Source organism: Monodelphis domestica, chromosome 1 (genome assembly GCF_027887165.1).
Source record: "Monodelphis domestica isolate mMonDom1 chromosome 1, mMonDom1.pri, whole genome shotgun sequence".
Classification (NCBI taxonomy): Eukaryota; Metazoa; Chordata; class Mammalia; order Didelphimorphia; family Didelphidae; genus Monodelphis; species Monodelphis domestica.
Window position 1 is genome coordinate 665,285,758 of NC_077227.1, and position 17,227 is coordinate 665,302,984.

At 40.0% G+C, this 17,227-nt stretch overlaps 1 protein-coding gene across 2 annotated transcripts in view; it reads left to right on the plus strand.

Moving 5' to 3' along the window:
* The window catches only part of THADA (THADA armadillo repeat containing), a 449,835-nt gene that overhangs the window by 363,913 nt on the left and 68,695 nt on the right, over positions 1-17,227 (plus strand). For both annotated transcript variants that reach the window (XM_056822946.1, XM_056823006.1), the window contains 5 exons: positions 7,512-7,900; positions 8,531-8,655; positions 9,513-9,585; positions 10,411-10,564; positions 15,211-15,342. In XM_056822946.1, the coding sequence (XP_056678924.1) occupies positions 7,512-7,900; positions 8,531-8,655; positions 9,513-9,585; positions 10,411-10,564; positions 15,211-15,342 (873 nt within the window). The remainder of the gene's footprint in view (positions 1-7,511; positions 7,901-8,530; positions 8,656-9,512; positions 9,586-10,410; positions 10,565-15,210; positions 15,343-17,227) is intronic.

Sequence of the window (17,227 nt, forward strand, 5' to 3'; positions counted from 1 at the left end):
AAATTTGAGTTCCGAATTCTCTTTCTCCCTCTCTGCTTCTCCTTTCTCCTCAAGAAGGCTGGCAATTTGACATTAGGTTATACATGCACAGTCTTACAAAACATATTTCCATATTATTCAATAAAATATTTAGTTAATTAAAAATTGCATGAGCTAGATGTGAAAATCTGTAAGTTTGCAAAATAGTCCTTCCGTTGGTTGATAGGCTTTTATTAACTGCTTCCTGCACCCTAGGCACTGTGCTATGTGCCAAGGATGCAAAGAGATCTCAAAAGTCAAATATCTACCTAGTTCCTGACATCAGGGCATTTACATTTTTGTGGAAAATGCCTATAATTATTTACATACAAGATTTGTACAGAGTAAATGGAAGGTAATCTCAGAAGGGAAGACATTAGTATCTGGGGCAAGGGGACTAGGAAAGGTCTCCTAATCCTAGCAAAGGCAGGGTTTGAACTGAGTCTTGAAAGAAACCAGAGAAATTAGGAGGTAAAGATGAGAAGGGAGAGTGTTTCAAATAATTTTTAAATTAGCCGAGTTACCTTAATCACTGGCAAATAAGAACTTGAATTATATCGAGTTATAATTATATCTGGCAAGAACTTCAAGTCGGTTAACAGAAAAAATGTCAGGGAGGCAAGGGGTGCCCCACTCTCCCCAAATCCACCTCCTACCTATTTGCCATTAGCAAATCTAACCTTGAGTTTGGGGCCCCCTCCATTTTTTCAGTAGAGAGAATATAAACTTTTAAAAATTTAATGTGCTCAACTCTGTCTAACCTGATAGCTGCACAATAGTGAACTGTAATGGTATTCTTTCTAAAAATGCTTAATTTTCTCCCTAAGAGTGTATGGGGATTGTTTTTAAAAGAGACTTGGGCATCTAGGTGGCTCAGTGGATGGAGAGCCAGGCCTGGAGACAGGAGGCCCCAGGTTCAAATTTGGCCTCAGACACTTCCTAGCTGTGTGACCCTGGGCAAGTCACTTAACCCCCATTGCCTAGTCCTTACTGCTCTTCTGCCTTGGGACCAATGTACAGTATTGATTCCAAGATGGCAGATAAGGGTTTAAAAAAAAAAGGAAGATGTATAGTTACTGTTGGGTTTTATCACTTGATCAAAGCATACTGTTTAGGCAGATAATTCACAGGTAGATTTGAGTAACTGATGGCTTGACAGCAAGATCTGAGCAAAAAATCTTCTCATTGGGGTTTTCTTACTCATTTAGAGAGCTGTAATCATAATTTTTTTCTATTTAAAAGAAAACCATTTCCAGAATACAAAGGACTTTTAGACTAGCAATGCAAGGACATGAACAAAATTAGATGAGGCCAAAAAAATAAACTCATCCTTGGATATATGAGAGCTTCAGTGAATGTGGCCTGTCTGGTCTAGTCACATCTTTGGATTCTTGACCACAGCCATGTTGGTCATCCCTTACCCTAAGACAAGTAACAGTTTATGGTAGGCAGGTCTTTCATTTAGAGTTTTATTTATTCACTGTCTGGGTACGAATAGGGAAGGTGGGCTGGCAAGTTTTCTATGTTAATGGAAAAGATTGATTTAAAGTTCTAGGGGCATGTGGTCCCCCAAAACTAGACTTTGTCTCATTTGGTAAAAAAAAATTCTATAAAGCAGAATGAACACGAGCTAGTCCTTGATCTTAGTTAATGAGTTTCATTAAACTTATATCCAACAATCAACAAACATTTTTTAAGTGCTTTATTTTTTAAGAGAGAAGAGAAAATATTCAGGAATGGTCAAGAAGGATGGAAGAGAAGAGGTGATTATGAGATCATTGGTGACTTGGAAGAGAATAATTTCAACTGAGTCATGAAATTTGGAGCTTGATTGCAAAGGGTAAAGGAAAAACTAAGAGGAAGGGCAATAGAGGAAATGTAGAAAGCAAGTGTAGACATTTTCTCAAGATGTTTGGCAGAGAAAAACAAGTGAGATGTAGGACGTTAGCTAGTGGGGATGGTAGGATCTAGTGAGAGATTTATTTTTTTTTAAAAGATGGCAGAGCTATGTGCATATTTATAGGCAGCAGGAAAGAAACCACCTGGCCATCTAGGGAGAGAATAAACATAAGGGAATCAGAAAATTGTGGAGGCAATCTGCTGAGAAAGACAGGAAGGAATGGAATCCCATAGAAGGACTGGCCTTGGTAAGAAAGGCACTTCTTTGTTAGACACTGGAATAAAGAAATAGTGAGAGATTCGTTCAAGGAGTTTTAAGGTGCAAAAAAGGGGGAAGAAGATGAGGAAATGTCCTCATCTGAGAGGATGGAGATAGGGAGTACTGTATGTAGGAGAACTGAGAGGAAGTCTAGAAATACATCCTATAGTGAATAGTACAATCAGTAAAGAAGACTAAAAGGATGCTCTTGCCACATCCCCATCTATGTTGAAGCCCCTTGGCATTCGGTCAGGAGTTGAGATGGAGAATAAGACTGTGAGCCACAGCATTGCACTCTGAGAAGGAGAGAATGGCTTTTGAGTTAGTGGCTAACAGCCACCAGTATCTAAATTAGGTGATAAATATGGAGAGAGTGAATTTCAAAGAAAGTTTTCTGAGAGCTAAGTGATAATGATAGAGGAAAGCCTGAAAGTGAGGTGAGAAAGGAGTGTTCTAACTCCCACTCCAGGACCAATTAGTGAGAGGCCACAAGGGAAGGTACTCGAGTACTAAAAAGATTCTGAGCAGAACCAGGAGAGCAATTTATACAAGGAAAGCAACATTGTAAAGAAAAAAGACCTAAGTGCTCTGATTAACCATCTCTCCAGAGAACTTGGGAGGAAGTATGTTACCCAACCCTAGACAGAGGCAATGGACACAAGGTGCAGAGACATATACATTTTATAGATTCATTTCCTCTTATTTGTTTATTTGTTACAAAGTTTTGGAATGTTCTCCTATTGTTTCAATTTTTTATTTGGGGACTAGGAGGAGGAAAGGATGGTGATGATAGGAAATTACTAGGCCATTGTAACTTATTGTTTTTAATGCATAGAAAAGAACAGAAAGGGGGCAGCTGGGTAGCCCAGGGGATTGAGAGCTAGCCCTAGAGATTGGAGGTCCTAGGTTCAAATGTGACCTCAGACATTTCCCAGCTGTGTGACCCTGGGCAAGTCACTTGACCCCCATTGCCTAGCCCTTACCACTCTTCTGCCTTGGAGCCAATACCCAGTATTGATTCTAAGATGGAAGGTAAGGGTTTAAAAAAAAAAGAACAGAAAGAAGAAAACGGGCAAGCAGGATTGATTTGAAAGTAATTTATAGAATTTATCATATTATATATATACATAAACACAAGATATAAATTTATATTTTTAAAGCAAGAAGTATAAAATGAAGATGCCTGGTTTTATATGAAATTCTTTTTTATGTTCTTCTCTGTATATAAAAATAATAGCAGGGTTCAAAATGATCGGAATGCTGCATTCCAGATAAATTTGAGTTGGGTTGGTTTCCAGATCCAGTAGGGGTCTCCGTCCTTCAGCCCTCCTCAGATATCCCAAGATACACACTCTGGCCCTAACTACATACACATTTACCTAGCAGCCAACCTTGATCCCTGCAGACCCCTGGCCCTGGCACCCTGATGTCATGGTGACTATGTGAGCCTCCTCTAGCAAGGCCAAGAGACAGGAAGGTGCTTCTAAAACTCTGTCTCCTGGGACTGACATTACATTCTGGACCCTTTCAGATATCGGTTCCTTTTTTAAAAATCCAGAATTACTGTGAAAATATTTTCTGTTTTTAATTGTATTAACTTAATTATCAAGATAAGCTTGATAGCTTATCTATCTTCAGACCATGTTCAAACATCACTGATTTTCATATCAGTTCAAGCTTCCCAGAGTGAGAAAATTAGACCACAGACATAGAAGGAGGGAAAATTTCCATGGCACCCTTTTGTTTAGGGGACTTGTTATTCATCGTATTTAATGAGATAGAAAATGACCAAAAATCAATCATTCTGTCAATCATCCAATTAATTATTTAACAAGTATCTATTGTACTGGGGACACGAGTGGAAAAATTTTCCTGAACTCAATGTGTTTACACCCTATCCTACATGTGTTACTGCCAGTCCCCAAAGATTCCTGACCTGGTTTCAGTCACCTTGTTTGAATTCCTATTCCTAAGAAGTCTCAAGTAAAGAACAGAAGAATTTCCTTGGCAGGAGTTGGAAGGTATGGCCAACTTCATGCCCCACCATGATTTCCTGACTCCTCTTTCTCCCTTTTAAATGCTAGTAAACAGAGACTCCAACACAGCAGAAGCAGACACAGAACTTTCATTCCTCAGTTATTGTAGAGCTGTAAGAATTTTTATAATTTCACATCATTTTCCCCCATTGCTGTCTAAAACCGAAATATTTCTGTTGAGAATTATCTCAGGGGCACTAAGTCATGTTCTGACTTGAAAGACACCCTTTTTCCTTCCACTTTCCCAGGGATTGACATTAGGCACATGGATGGATTCTCCGGGATGGTTTTTCTAAGTTCCTTGTATGTTTTCTGTTGAGTGATCTTTTCCCCTCACACCCTCAATTTTCTGCTGTGATCTTCCCAAGAATATGTGGAATAGGAAGAAGCCTTTGGGTATGATTTCCACATCCTTTGTCCTTGACTGTAAAGATTGTGCCTGCCATTTCTTCTCAGTTCTCTACTTTAAAGCATTCAACAAAATTGTTATTACATGTAATTGGAAAAATACAATTTTTAAAAAATATTCATCCTTTTTCTCTTCTGTGCTATATTTTTAATCCTCTTTCATTGAACAAAGTTTTAAACACCAGAGGACACAGTAGAAAAGTCACATCAACAACCATTGATTAAGCTGTTACCAAATGTCTGGCATTGTGCTAGCTTAGCCAAGGACTAAGAATTTAACCCTTTCTCTCACGGAGCTCACTTTCATGGTAGAGACAATGTGCAAACAACCTTATGCATACAAGATATATTCAACATAAACTGAAGATAATTTCAGAGGAAAAAGTAGAAAAAACATCTGTTTTTTCTAACCCCCTTTCCTGGGTCCACTTTAGCAAGTACTAATTTTCTTGGACCATCCAGTTCACATTTATTGTCTATTCAAAGGGTAGAAACATTAGAAACATTTATTTTCTTGGCATTCAAGGCCCATTTTGAGAACATATCTTTATTTAGTCCCTTGGAGGCAAAGTAGTGGAGAACCTCATGGACACAACCTCAGACATAAGCTTGGTTAGCTTAGTGTCCGGCCACAGCTCATTCTTGGCTCCCTCCTTGACCAGGCTGCATTCCCTAGGCTAGATCCCTGGTTCCTGCCTACTCCCCACAGCCAGACCCAGGAGTGTCCCACTAGGGTTCTTTGTTCTCCCAAAAATACATAAACAGTACACATCATCCTTATGCCAAACCTGGCCTTTAGGGAAGATACCTAGCCTCACACAGGGACTCTCAGAACGATGTCAGTGGGGTAGATTTCTGTGAAGAGATGAACATCCTGGAGCTTCCTCACCCATAACTGTGCTATTTACATGATCTTGAACTCTAAAATTTCTCTCCCCAATCCTAACCTTCTATCATTACTTTTTTCCCTCTGCTCCTTTCCACTAAACCTATTCTCATCCTTGCTATAACTTGTACATAGCTTGGCTGCCATTTTGTTCCTTTCACAGTCTTGGCCCCATATTGTGCCAGTTCAGCTGCTCCTTTCCACTAAACCTATTTCTCATCCTTGCTGTAACTTGTACATAGCTTGGCTGCCATTTTGTTCCTTTCACAGTCTTGGCCCCATATTGCACCAGTTCAGCTCTATGCCTTCCTTTCCCTTGCCTCTTCTTGCCCCTTTGTCTATGACTGTTCACATCATGCTGAATTCCAGCCCTGGGTTACCCCTGCTGTCTACCTTCTCCCCCTGAACACTGATGGACAGCCCTAGAGAAAGCCACTTTACTGTGTAGGTTGTAGCTTCTAAAAGGTGGTCTCTCACTACTACAAGGCAGTTCGTTCTTCCCTGATTGACTCAGCCTCACTCTACGGAAAGACTGTCTTAAACCTCTTCTCTCCTCAAGCTCCTTAAACCATTTCTTCTTCATTCTCTTTCCAGAGGAATTTGCTATTTTATTGAGAAAGTAGAAAACATCATCTGTAATGAGTTCTCTGTTGTCCCCTACTACATACTTTGGATCTCTGCTATATCTTGGGCCTGTCATCTTTCTGAGTTCAAGTCTGGTCTCAGACACTTAACTGTGTGACTCTGGGCAAGTCCCTTAACCTCTGTCTGCCTCTGATGGTTGAGTAATTAGGTAGCACAGTGGATAGAGTGCAAGGCTTGGAATCAGGAAGACTCATCATACCAAGTTGCAATCTGGCCTCAAACACTTACTAGCTATGTGACCCTGCACAAGTCACTTAAGTTGTCCCAATTTGCTCATTTGTAAAATGAGCCAGAGAAGGAAATGGTCAACCATTCCAATATCTTTGCCATGGAAACCCTTAAATGGGGTTGTGAAGAGTTGGATATGACTAAAAAATGACTGAACAACAAAACATCTAGTAGGAGCCAAGCAGTGTGCTAAGCACCACCTTCATCATTAAATAGAAGTTTTATCATTAAAGGACCCTTCATTTCTAACTTCTATTAGGCGTTTTTCAGACATACCCCATTCTTTGTGACCCCATTTGGGGTTTTCATTGGGAAGATACTGGAGTGGTTTAGCATTTCCTTTTCAAGCAGGCAAACAGGGTTGAATGACTTGACAAGGGTCACATAGGTAGTAAGTGTCTGAGTCCAGATTTGGACCCAGGTCTTCCTGACTCCAGGAATGTCTGTCTATCTACTGTGCCACCTAGCTACCTCTAATTTCTAAATAGTCCATCTGAAATCAGTTCAGGAAAGACTTTTTAAATACCAGCTGTGCTTTTCTAAAGCCATAAGTTCTGCCCTTCTACTGTGTAATGTACCATACAAGCTATAACAGGTTCTGCTAAAGCTGGAAAGATTTTCTACTTGGGTTGGGCAATGATCCAAGTGTCCATCAAGTAAGCAGCAATCTAGCTAACTTGGAGGACCTCACCACCAGGAGGATGGCCACAAAGTGATCATTTTTTAAAATTTTGTTTTGTTTTGCTCTTTGCCAACAACACTCATGAATACTGTCCATTAAAGTATATAAGGGGGTTTAATCCCCATCAGGGACTGAAGGTCCCATACTAATTAAATCAAAGACCCTTTACCAATCAATATTGTAGAATATAAAGGAGAACAGATTTTTGGATTCAAACTCCACCTCTGACATTACCCGTATGACTTGGGCAAGTCTCTTTACCTCCATCAACCTTAAATTCTGCATCTACAAAATGAGGGGAGGAGGAAAAAAATGAGGGGTGTGTGTCTTAGATGGCCCCTGAGGCCCCTTGCAACTCTAGATCTATGATCCTTTACAGGGAAGGAGGTTCTACTTTCTTCTTTCAGGAAGGTAGTAAAGTCATTTCTCCTTATGATTTTTGCTTTTTAGGTCTCAAATTCCTTGGTTTCTGCAAAGAGGTTGACACAATCATCTCTGAGTCTGAACTAAAAACTGGAATCCCCCATTCCTGTGCTGTCCCCGGTCTGATCCAGTATTTGCAGAGCCTCACCAGACTAGTGATAGCTGCCATGTTTACCATAACAGCTGACCCCAGTGAGAAAACAAAGGACAACTCCATCCCTCTTGTTCAGCTGTTACAGTCCAATTTTGCTGAAGTTCGCCTGCTGACATTGGAAACCTTGCTGCATTTGGTGTCACCAGTAGACCCCAAACAAAAGACAGGAGAAGAGAGAGACCTACTGTCCTTCCTTCCTGATGTGGGAGAGACACTCTTGAAGATGGCCATGGAAGAAGAGCACCAAGAGTGCTTTAGCAAGGTCCAGTCTTTGCTTACTTTCCGCCATGTTCCAGCCCTTTATGTTCCTGTAGAGCTAGCTCAGTAGGATGTTTGTACTTTAAAAACAGATGTAACTCAGAGAAGAGTACCTTGGACAGCGTTCATAACGCAAGGATGGTGTTGACTTAACTCCTTGTGTGGTGCCCAGGATGGCTCTGTGATGACAGAAGCATTTGCTAAAGCCTTTGCTGAAAGTAATGAGGAGGATAGCAATGAAGTGTACATCTGTTTAAAACACTCCCAGATAAATCAAAATTGGATCTAGTATATCTGAAAGATTGACCTGTCCAGTCTAATATAAGGGAGAGTGCTCTAACAACCTGGGGGTCTAGGTTCCAATCCTAGCTCTGCCACTGATTCACAGTGTCATTTTGGGCAAATCATTGCTTTTCTCCATAACTCAGTTTCCTATTTGTGACTCTAAGATAATATTCTCTACCTTTCAGAAGGAAGGGTAGTGATCTTAAAATGAGACATAAGCACCATATCATTTTAAAAATATATCAATGCAAGATATTATTATCTAGGAACTCAGTCTTCTAGTCACTCCTTTCCACACCAAATAATTACTTCTTCTTTTATGCATTTTGCTTCTAATTAATATTTTTAGGTTTTAAAAATTCTCCATTGCATGGATATCAGCAAGTGGCTTCCTTTGATTGAATGTTGTATCCACCAGACCCCAAAGGATTTCTTGACCTGGACAATGGGTGTTGCAAATGCTTCCAATGAAAGGTCTGGTTGCCTAACTGCTGCTGCCTGAAATTTCAGTCTTAGTCTCTCTCCCTTGTCTGTCAGCTGTCTCTGTCTATCCATTTTTCTCTCTGTCTATGTCTCTCATTGTCTCTATCTCTCTGTCTCTCAATATCTTTCTAATACCAACTTGGGGAAGGTAGGTAATTCAGTGGAGAGAGCATTGGGGGCTTGGAGTCAGGAAGACCTGGGTGCAAATGCCACCTCAGATCCTTACTAGTTAAGTGACCCTAAGCAAGTCATTTAGCCTCTGCCTGCTCCAGTTTCCTCATCTGTGAAATGGGAGTAATGTAACATCTGCCTCCCAGAGTTGTTGTGAGGATAAAATGAGATATTATATCTAAAGCAATTTATGAACTTTAAAGTGCTATGTAAATGCTTGCCTTTATTATTATTAAGTAGGAGGAGGACTGTTTTATTTGCTGAATGCTGATCATCTAAGAGGCAGAGTGGTATAGTGAACAGAGATCAGACTTTGGTCTCAGTGAATAGAGAGCCAGTCCTGGGTTTAAACTCTGCCTTTTAATATGTATTGGCTGTATGACTTCAGGCAAGTCACTTAGCCTTCAGTGCTCAAGACAGTTCTCCAAGATTATATAAGTTTTAGTCAATAGGTCAACATACATGGATTAAGCACCGATTATGTACCAAGCAGAACAGTTGCCAATCTGCATTTGGAGAAGTTTCTTTATTGGGAGTTTCCTATACTAGTGAAATCATTGATCAAGACAAAAAAAATACTTAACTAGACATCTCTGTTTATGAACAATCATTTTATTTTGAATAAAGAATCGTGTTTCATTTTAATCTTGTGTTCTCCCCCACCTTTTCTCCCCCAGGAACAAAATTCAATGTGAAGCTCTGAAACTTGCCTCCAAATTGGTTACCTACCACGTAGAGCTACATAAGGAGGTAAGGCTTGCCCTGCTTCTTGTTTTTGGTCCTATCACTGAAGAGTGGATAGCATTTTTCATCAGGGTCTTTTGGAATTGTGCTGCATCTTTGTATTGATCAGAGTAGCTAGATCTTGCACAGATGATCATCATTACAATATTACTGTATGTAGTGTTCTCCTGGCTCTGCTCACTTCACTTCACATCAGTTCATATAAATCTTCCCAAGTTTTTATGAAACCATCCTGCTTATCATTTCCTGTAGCACAATAGTGTTTCATCACCAACGCATTCCATAATTTGTTCAGCCATTCCCCAATTGATGAACATCCCCTCTATTTCCAATTCTTTGCAACTACAAAAAAGAACTGCTTTAGACATCTTTGTACAGAGAGATCCTTTTCCTTTTAAACGTACATCTTTCTGACTTCAAGGCTTCATATTGGTATTTCAGTCCTTTATAGAGACTGAAGGTTTTTTCTAGATTGGAAGGGTATGAAAAAATAAAAGTATACCTAATTCCACAAACTCCCCTCCTGAAGGTTAGAACAAAAGAGGCCTTTGTTTACAATCTTAACTTCACAGCAGGGATGTTATGGTAACCACTGTGCCCTCCTAGAAGACCAAGACAGTTGCTCTCTGAGAATGATGGAATTGGGTTCCTTACTGAAGAATTGACACCTGTTCCAGAATGGATTTTCTTTGAGTTTATTTATTTCTGGCTAGCATCTGGTCCCAAGGACACCCCCCTCCCCACTATGGGAAACGCTACCAGAGCAGATGTATCCGTCTTAGCCCTGAGCTCTACCGATTATATTCCTGCCTATGTCTTTTGTGCTTTCAGGGCTTACCTTTGATAGAAATGGAGCTGCGGCAGTGGGTACAGTTAGTGTCCTATTGCTGTAGAGGCGAGCTACAGGCGGAGACCAGACTGGCAGCTGCAGAAGTTCTTGTCAGTGTTACACCGTTTTTCCTGACCAATCAACGTTTGATTCTTGGTGAGTACCTTGAGGGTTAAGTACCATGTCCTTAACAAATTACCTAAAAGCATGTGATTTAAAGGTGACCATAAAGGAAAGGAACTTGGGGGGAAAGAGATACCTCAACTCTTTTTGAAATAAATATGGCCACAATTACTTGAAAATCAGGAAAACATCTGCCGTCTCTGTATGGAACTAGACTAGAGTGGGATCATGAGATCATAGATTTAAGAGCTGAAAGAGACTATAGAGGCATTCTAATCCAACCCTATCATCTTACAGATGAGGAGGTTCATTGATGCACATGGACACAGGGGCAGAGCTGAGATTTGAATGGTCTTCCAATCTCAAATCCAGCATCCTTCCTCCTTCATCTCATTGCCTTCCAAAGCTTCTATTTTATGACTGGTTAGCACTTTCAAACTCAATGCTAGATATAAAGACCTGCTTCTGGCAAAACTTCTACAAGGGATACATTTGGGTCAGCAACCTATCTCACTGGGAGAAATATCCTCAAGAAGGACTGATTTTCATACATACTCTTCCCTAGATATTATTGGGTGCACCCTAGAATTCATCTCTTTTCTCCTCCCAACCAAGGTAAAAATCTTGAATGAGTGAGGTAAAGGGCATGATTTTTAGAGCAGAGATGTCAGACTGGGCATAAAACTCCCCAGTGCTCAGAACCATATTAAAATGTTTTTGGAAATGGTTAGTAAATAAAAATACAGTGCAACAAAAATAATGTTGGATCATGGTATTCTAAAAACACTATATATAGCCTGGGAGGATTCCTTTCTGTTTGAGTTTCGCTCTACTACTTTAGGGGACTGGTGATGGGGAAGGCTTCCTTTCTCTCAGAAGAGAAGTGATGGGCTACACATAGATATAGAATGAAGCATAAATGTTCTGCCACGGTCATTATGCTGATTTGTCTTGCTTAACTGTACTTAACCATTACAAGGGAAGCTTCACTTGGTTAGAAATAGTCATTGGGATGTAATAGAGATGTTAAAACAGAAAGGAACAACAATAACACAACTAACAAGACAAAAAATAGATTAATAAAACAGGACTTCCTGTCTGAGAGTTACTGTGAAGATTGTTATCTAAATGGCTTCTCTTTCCCTAATTCACCTCCTGCCTCCCCCCTCATCTGGAGATTAAGAGATGGGGAATCCATAAATCTATTCATTCATGTCAAATTTACCTTAAATTCTTGCCATATACAAGCCACAGGAGATGGAGAATCCATTCATTTATTCACTTAATTCAAACCTGCATTAAGTACCTGTTATATACAACTATTATTCAAGGACACAAAGATGGACTAAGATATACATTTCCTACCACAAGAAACTCAAAATTGAGTAGAGATCCAATTTAATAGCACAAACAAGTAAAAGGCAAAATAAAATGGAACAAATCTATAATCTCTACAGTGTTCTGGAAATTTCTATCAGCACCATGTCATCCACAAATAGGATCTCACAGTCTATAAGGAATAGGTTTTTTTTTTTTCCCTGTTGACTGATTGCCCTATGTGGCCTAATATCCACCTAAGAAAAACCAAACGGATAAAAAATACAAGTGTCCAGTCTATGATATGCAATGGGATGGACATCCCATAGAGCTGGTCCATCATTGCATAAATCTTGGACAGAGGCTACAGATATACAATAAGTGGACCTAGAATTTAATAGGATTTTATTTGGGAAATTGAGTAATACTTGACACCTCTGTGCCTCCCAACCTTCTCCTTGAAACAAAGGCCCATCTTTTTAGTACCAGTATTCTTCTGGTGATGTTGTACATCTGTGAATCATGAAATACTCTATACTCCAAAGAATTAAAATGGTAAAGGGTAATGGAGGGGCCCTTGATATGTACACATAGGCCAGTATTGAAGACACATGAATTAAATAATGAAAAAGGATTTAACTGTGTGGAAAATATTGAACTACTTAGTCACTAGGGGTACATATACAAAAGTGAAACCATTCTTGTCCTCAAAGAATTTAGATATAATAGGGAGAGACAACACATCTAGTGGAGTGGTGACCAGGAAAGGATCTTTCAATCCTAAAACATAGCCTTGTCCCTCATTTGTGCCCATATGATGTCAGGAGATCCAGAGAAGGATTCCCAGAATGTTGAGTGCACCCCCCTGTGAAGGAGGTATAGGCCAGGGTCACGAGGACGAGAAGATATGGATGGGCTGTGACCTCCACCATTGGCTGGAATCCTCATGAATAAAACTAGAAATCTAGTGCTTAGGAGAGATGTATAAGTCAATCACTAGGAAAACATCACACAATTGATGTACGGAAAAACTGATACCTATAAATGATGATAAATTAGCAAAACATCAGTGGAGATGGGAAGGAAGTGCAGGACTCTTTAAGTTTCACTCCTGCCCCTGCTGTGTTTCTCCTCTTATTTTTTCATGATTCTTTTTACCTGATTCAACCAAATCAACCAACACTTATTTATTAAGTACATGCTATGTGCCTCTTGAGTGGAAGATAAAGTATGACATCGTCCTTGATGAACCCATCAATGAGCTTGCAGTTTTACCAGGTAGATAAGACTAGTGCATGATGAACCATTAGAGAACAAAAAAGGAGTATGAACAATTAAATGTTAGGCTGTGCTTCACTCTAGAAATGTCTTTGAAGTTCAGACATTGATCAGTGTGAATTGCCATCATTAGAGGAGGAATCATGGAATGGACTCCATCAGGAACTTAAAGGATGGATGTGGATGGAGAGAAAGGGTAGTATTTCATGTGATTAAAATAGTATGAGAGTTCCCAGCTGTGTGACCCTGGGCAAGTCACTTGACCCCCATTGCCTAGCCCTTACCATTCTTCTGCCTTGGAGCCAATACCCAGTATTGATTCTAAGATGGAAGGTAAGGGTTTAAAAAAAAATAGTATGAGAGGGGGCAGCTGGGTGGCTCAGTGGATTGAGAGCCAGGCCTAGAGACAGGAGGTCCTGGGTTCAAATCTGGCCTCAGACACTTCCCAGCTGTGTGACCCTGGGCAAGTCACTTAACCTCCATTGCCTCGCCCTTACCACTCTTCTGCCTTGGAACCAAGACACAGTGTTGATTCCAAGATGGAAGGTTAAGGTTTAAAAAAAAATAGTATGAGAAAGAGCACTGAGTAAGAGATGGAAATGACTTATGCATTGGACAATGAAGAGACCGATCAGGTATGGACAAAAGAGATGTTCTCAGAATCTAGGATGAGATGCTCTTAAATATTGTATAGATGACAATAGGATCTCTGAATGGACCTAATCTCCACAAGGTAAATGCTCAGACTGTCTCCAGAATTGAGAGTTTTATAGCTATGATGTTTAACCCTGTCTCTAAAATAAAATAGTTGATTCACTTCCCATAAAGTTCCTTCTTCCTCAGCTTTTCCTAGGCCACACTGCTGCAAGGAATGCCCAGACTGAAATTTCCCAGGGACTTTAAGATTAATTCACTGGATCCATTTCCATATGTTGTCCTTAATCTTTGGGCAGGGAAGTATTACAGTACTGCCTTGGGCAAATGGAGAATATGGATGTTACTTTTTTAAAATGATTTTTTTCTGCTAAAACTACAAAAAAATTCAGAGGCAAATATAGTCATAATGTATATTTGAGTTATCCATTCTAATGATTAGAATTATCCAAAAAAGGAAATGGGCTGCCGATGAGCTAAAATATGATATAATTAAAAAGGTATTGGTCTAAGTCCAGAGACCTGGGTTCCTGGCCCATTTCTTTTATTACCTAGGTCTTATAACCTTGAGAAATCTCTGAACCTTGGTCTCCCCTTAAACATATTGAGGAAGTTGGACTATATGATCCATAAGTTACTTCCCTCTAAAAATGTATGGTCTGAGGGACAGCTAGGTAGCTCAGTAGATGGAGAATCAGGCTTGGAGTTGGAAGGACCTAGAACTGATACTTAGTATGGCTTCTGAGGCAGAAAGTAAGATAAAAAAAAAAAGCATATAGTCTGTGTCCAGGTTGAGGTAGAATGACCACCTATTAGTAATTCTGTAGGGAACATTCTTATGTAAAGTTGGGAGTTTCCCTAAATCATTATAGTAATGCTACTTCTCTTTTGAAGATTTTATTATGCCAGTTTCCATGACAAAGCCAGGCACAAAGGCAGCCAAACAGGACTGAAAATGTGACAGAGACTCTGTAGATTCAGCCATGATTCTTTGGATCTCCATGGTTTCTTTAATTCAGCCTAATCTTTATAGCAGTGTCACTTCTAGGATTTCATAGAGTTTTAGTCTTTGGAATTGCTTCCCTAAGAAGCCCTCATTTGTGAGCTCTTACAATTTGTCGATGGCGAATTATCTGGGATACCCTGTGCCCCCAGTTTCAGCCTTACCTGCCTAGATAGTCATTAGGACAGGGCAGCAAGGGGCTGCCAGTTCATCAAGAACCCAGTCTCTGTTGGAGGTCCCTGTCTGCTAGAGGTCTGTCTTTCCCCAAACTAGCATTGCTAGACCTCCTACCCCGGAGGTCTCTCCTGCGTTTCTTGGCCAAAACTCTTTGAGATGCAGAAAAAGAGGAGCCAGAATAAGTACCTGGTTGTGGTTTCGTTACAATAAATAACAGCTCTAAAAACTTATCTCCTTCTTGTGTTCTTAGGGCTTCCAGACACACTCACACTCTGGAAATGTGTCTTCATCCTTCTGCAGAGTGAGGAACAAACAGTTCGAAATACAGCGGCTGAAGTAGTCCAGGCTGCCCTGTCACAAGAAAATACCTGCCAGACAACAGGTATAGCCCTCTCTTCCTTCGATTTTGGCTTCATTTAAACTTTGTAGAGAAAAGGTTTTGGTTTGGGTTTGTTTGTTTTATTAAGATAGAAGCCTAATCAAGAAGATATTGATTGATTTTCTTGGCAGTTTCATGTTTCTCTTCTGGCCAGTGATTACCGTTGGCAATTAGCATGAATAATTGAACCTTAAAGATAATTTCAGAACGCTAATTTAACCATTTTATTTTGGCTTCTCCTATCCATCATACGTGTAAAATCAGTGGAAGTTTTTCTTCTTGTTTGAACCCTGGCTTCTCTGTCTAATGGACTGGAGCCCTAATGAGTAAAATAGGAATTTTTTAAAAAGTAAGAGAAATTAGGAAAGAAAGTGGTGATTCTGTATAATGCACAAATAGGTGACTATCTCCTAGATAACTGAAAGTTGGTGCTACTTAGTTTCCTTATTTATAAAATGGATATACTAACCATACAAAGTTGTTATATAACATGAGATGATATTTTAAAGTGCTTTGCAATCCTTAAAGTATTAACATAAATGTTTCATCATCATCATCAAACTTCCACCTTGTGGGGGAAAAGGGAAGATAGTTTATTTTTAATTCCCTGGTCCTCCCTTTTTTTCTGTCCCAGAGATGTTGGGCCTCTGCCATGTTGTTGATTCTTGCTTGTCACACAGAAAGGGTGAGATCTCTCTATCAGGTTGTCCTGGGTGGTCCTCAGAGGCCCTCGTGCCCCTGGCAAATGGGCAGGGAGAGCAGAGAAGTACCTCTGCCATTAGTGGCTGGAGCAGAATTGACCTAGTCACTAATGCAAAAAGCTGAAACAGAAGCCTAGGAAGGCAGTCATGGAAGAAATTTAACTGATTCAGTGTGCAGCTTCCTCATGGCTAAATGATGGATAAGTTGAACGGTAACCTTTGAGGGGCAAGTGACCTCTGCCTTCAGGTTGGGCCAGGAAGTTCAATGACATTCGTATCAATTGGGAAGGAGAATAGGAAGGAATTCTCTACACTTTGATAACAACATAGCACTTTATTCACCTGCTTGCTCACTGAAATATCTTAACAAGAAACAAGATCTGGGCATTGGAGAGACCCAGCCAGGGACTTGTTCCCTCTGAAATTGGTGCTCATCCCATTAGGTGATGGTAAACTGTGACTTTCCTTGCAAATCCTCACATTCTCTCTCCATTTTTCCCTCCTTAAATGAAAAGAAGAGGAGGAAGAAGATGGATGATGATGAGGATGAGGATGACAACGATGACAGAGCATGGCCTCTATCTAGAACTTTGACTATTTGCTTACAAAGTATTTTCATATTCCATCATTTGGTCCTTCTAGAAGCTCTGTGGGGCAAATAAACCAGATGTTATTTCCACCAGTTTACAGGAGGAAATGGAAACTTATAAAAGTTACATAACTTACCTGAGTTCACCCAATTACTGAATGGTAGACCCAGGCCCCTGAGTCCTTATTGAGCATTTCCTCCTCTGTTCCATCTTCTCTCTCAAGGATGCCAACCCACCTCAGGGGATGGACAGCTAGAACCTACCTGCCTGTAGACAGCACAGACAATTAAAATTGTGTATGATTTAGTAGATCCAGGGAAGGTACCTACCTGAAAATATTTACCAAATTAGATTGTCATGGTGTCTATTTTATCAGTGGAGATTGTTATGATTAAAATTATCTCAAGAGATTGATTTTGGGGTAAGAATATCAGTGTATTGATTAGATCAGGTTTATTGGTTAGGCTAGCATCATAACTGATAATATGTCTCCATGGCTCTCTTGCTACCAGGGATGACCTGAGCTGGCTCAGGCAGCTTAATAAATAGATTTTTGGAAGCTCATTATTAAGTCCATCCCTTGACCATTCTAAGATA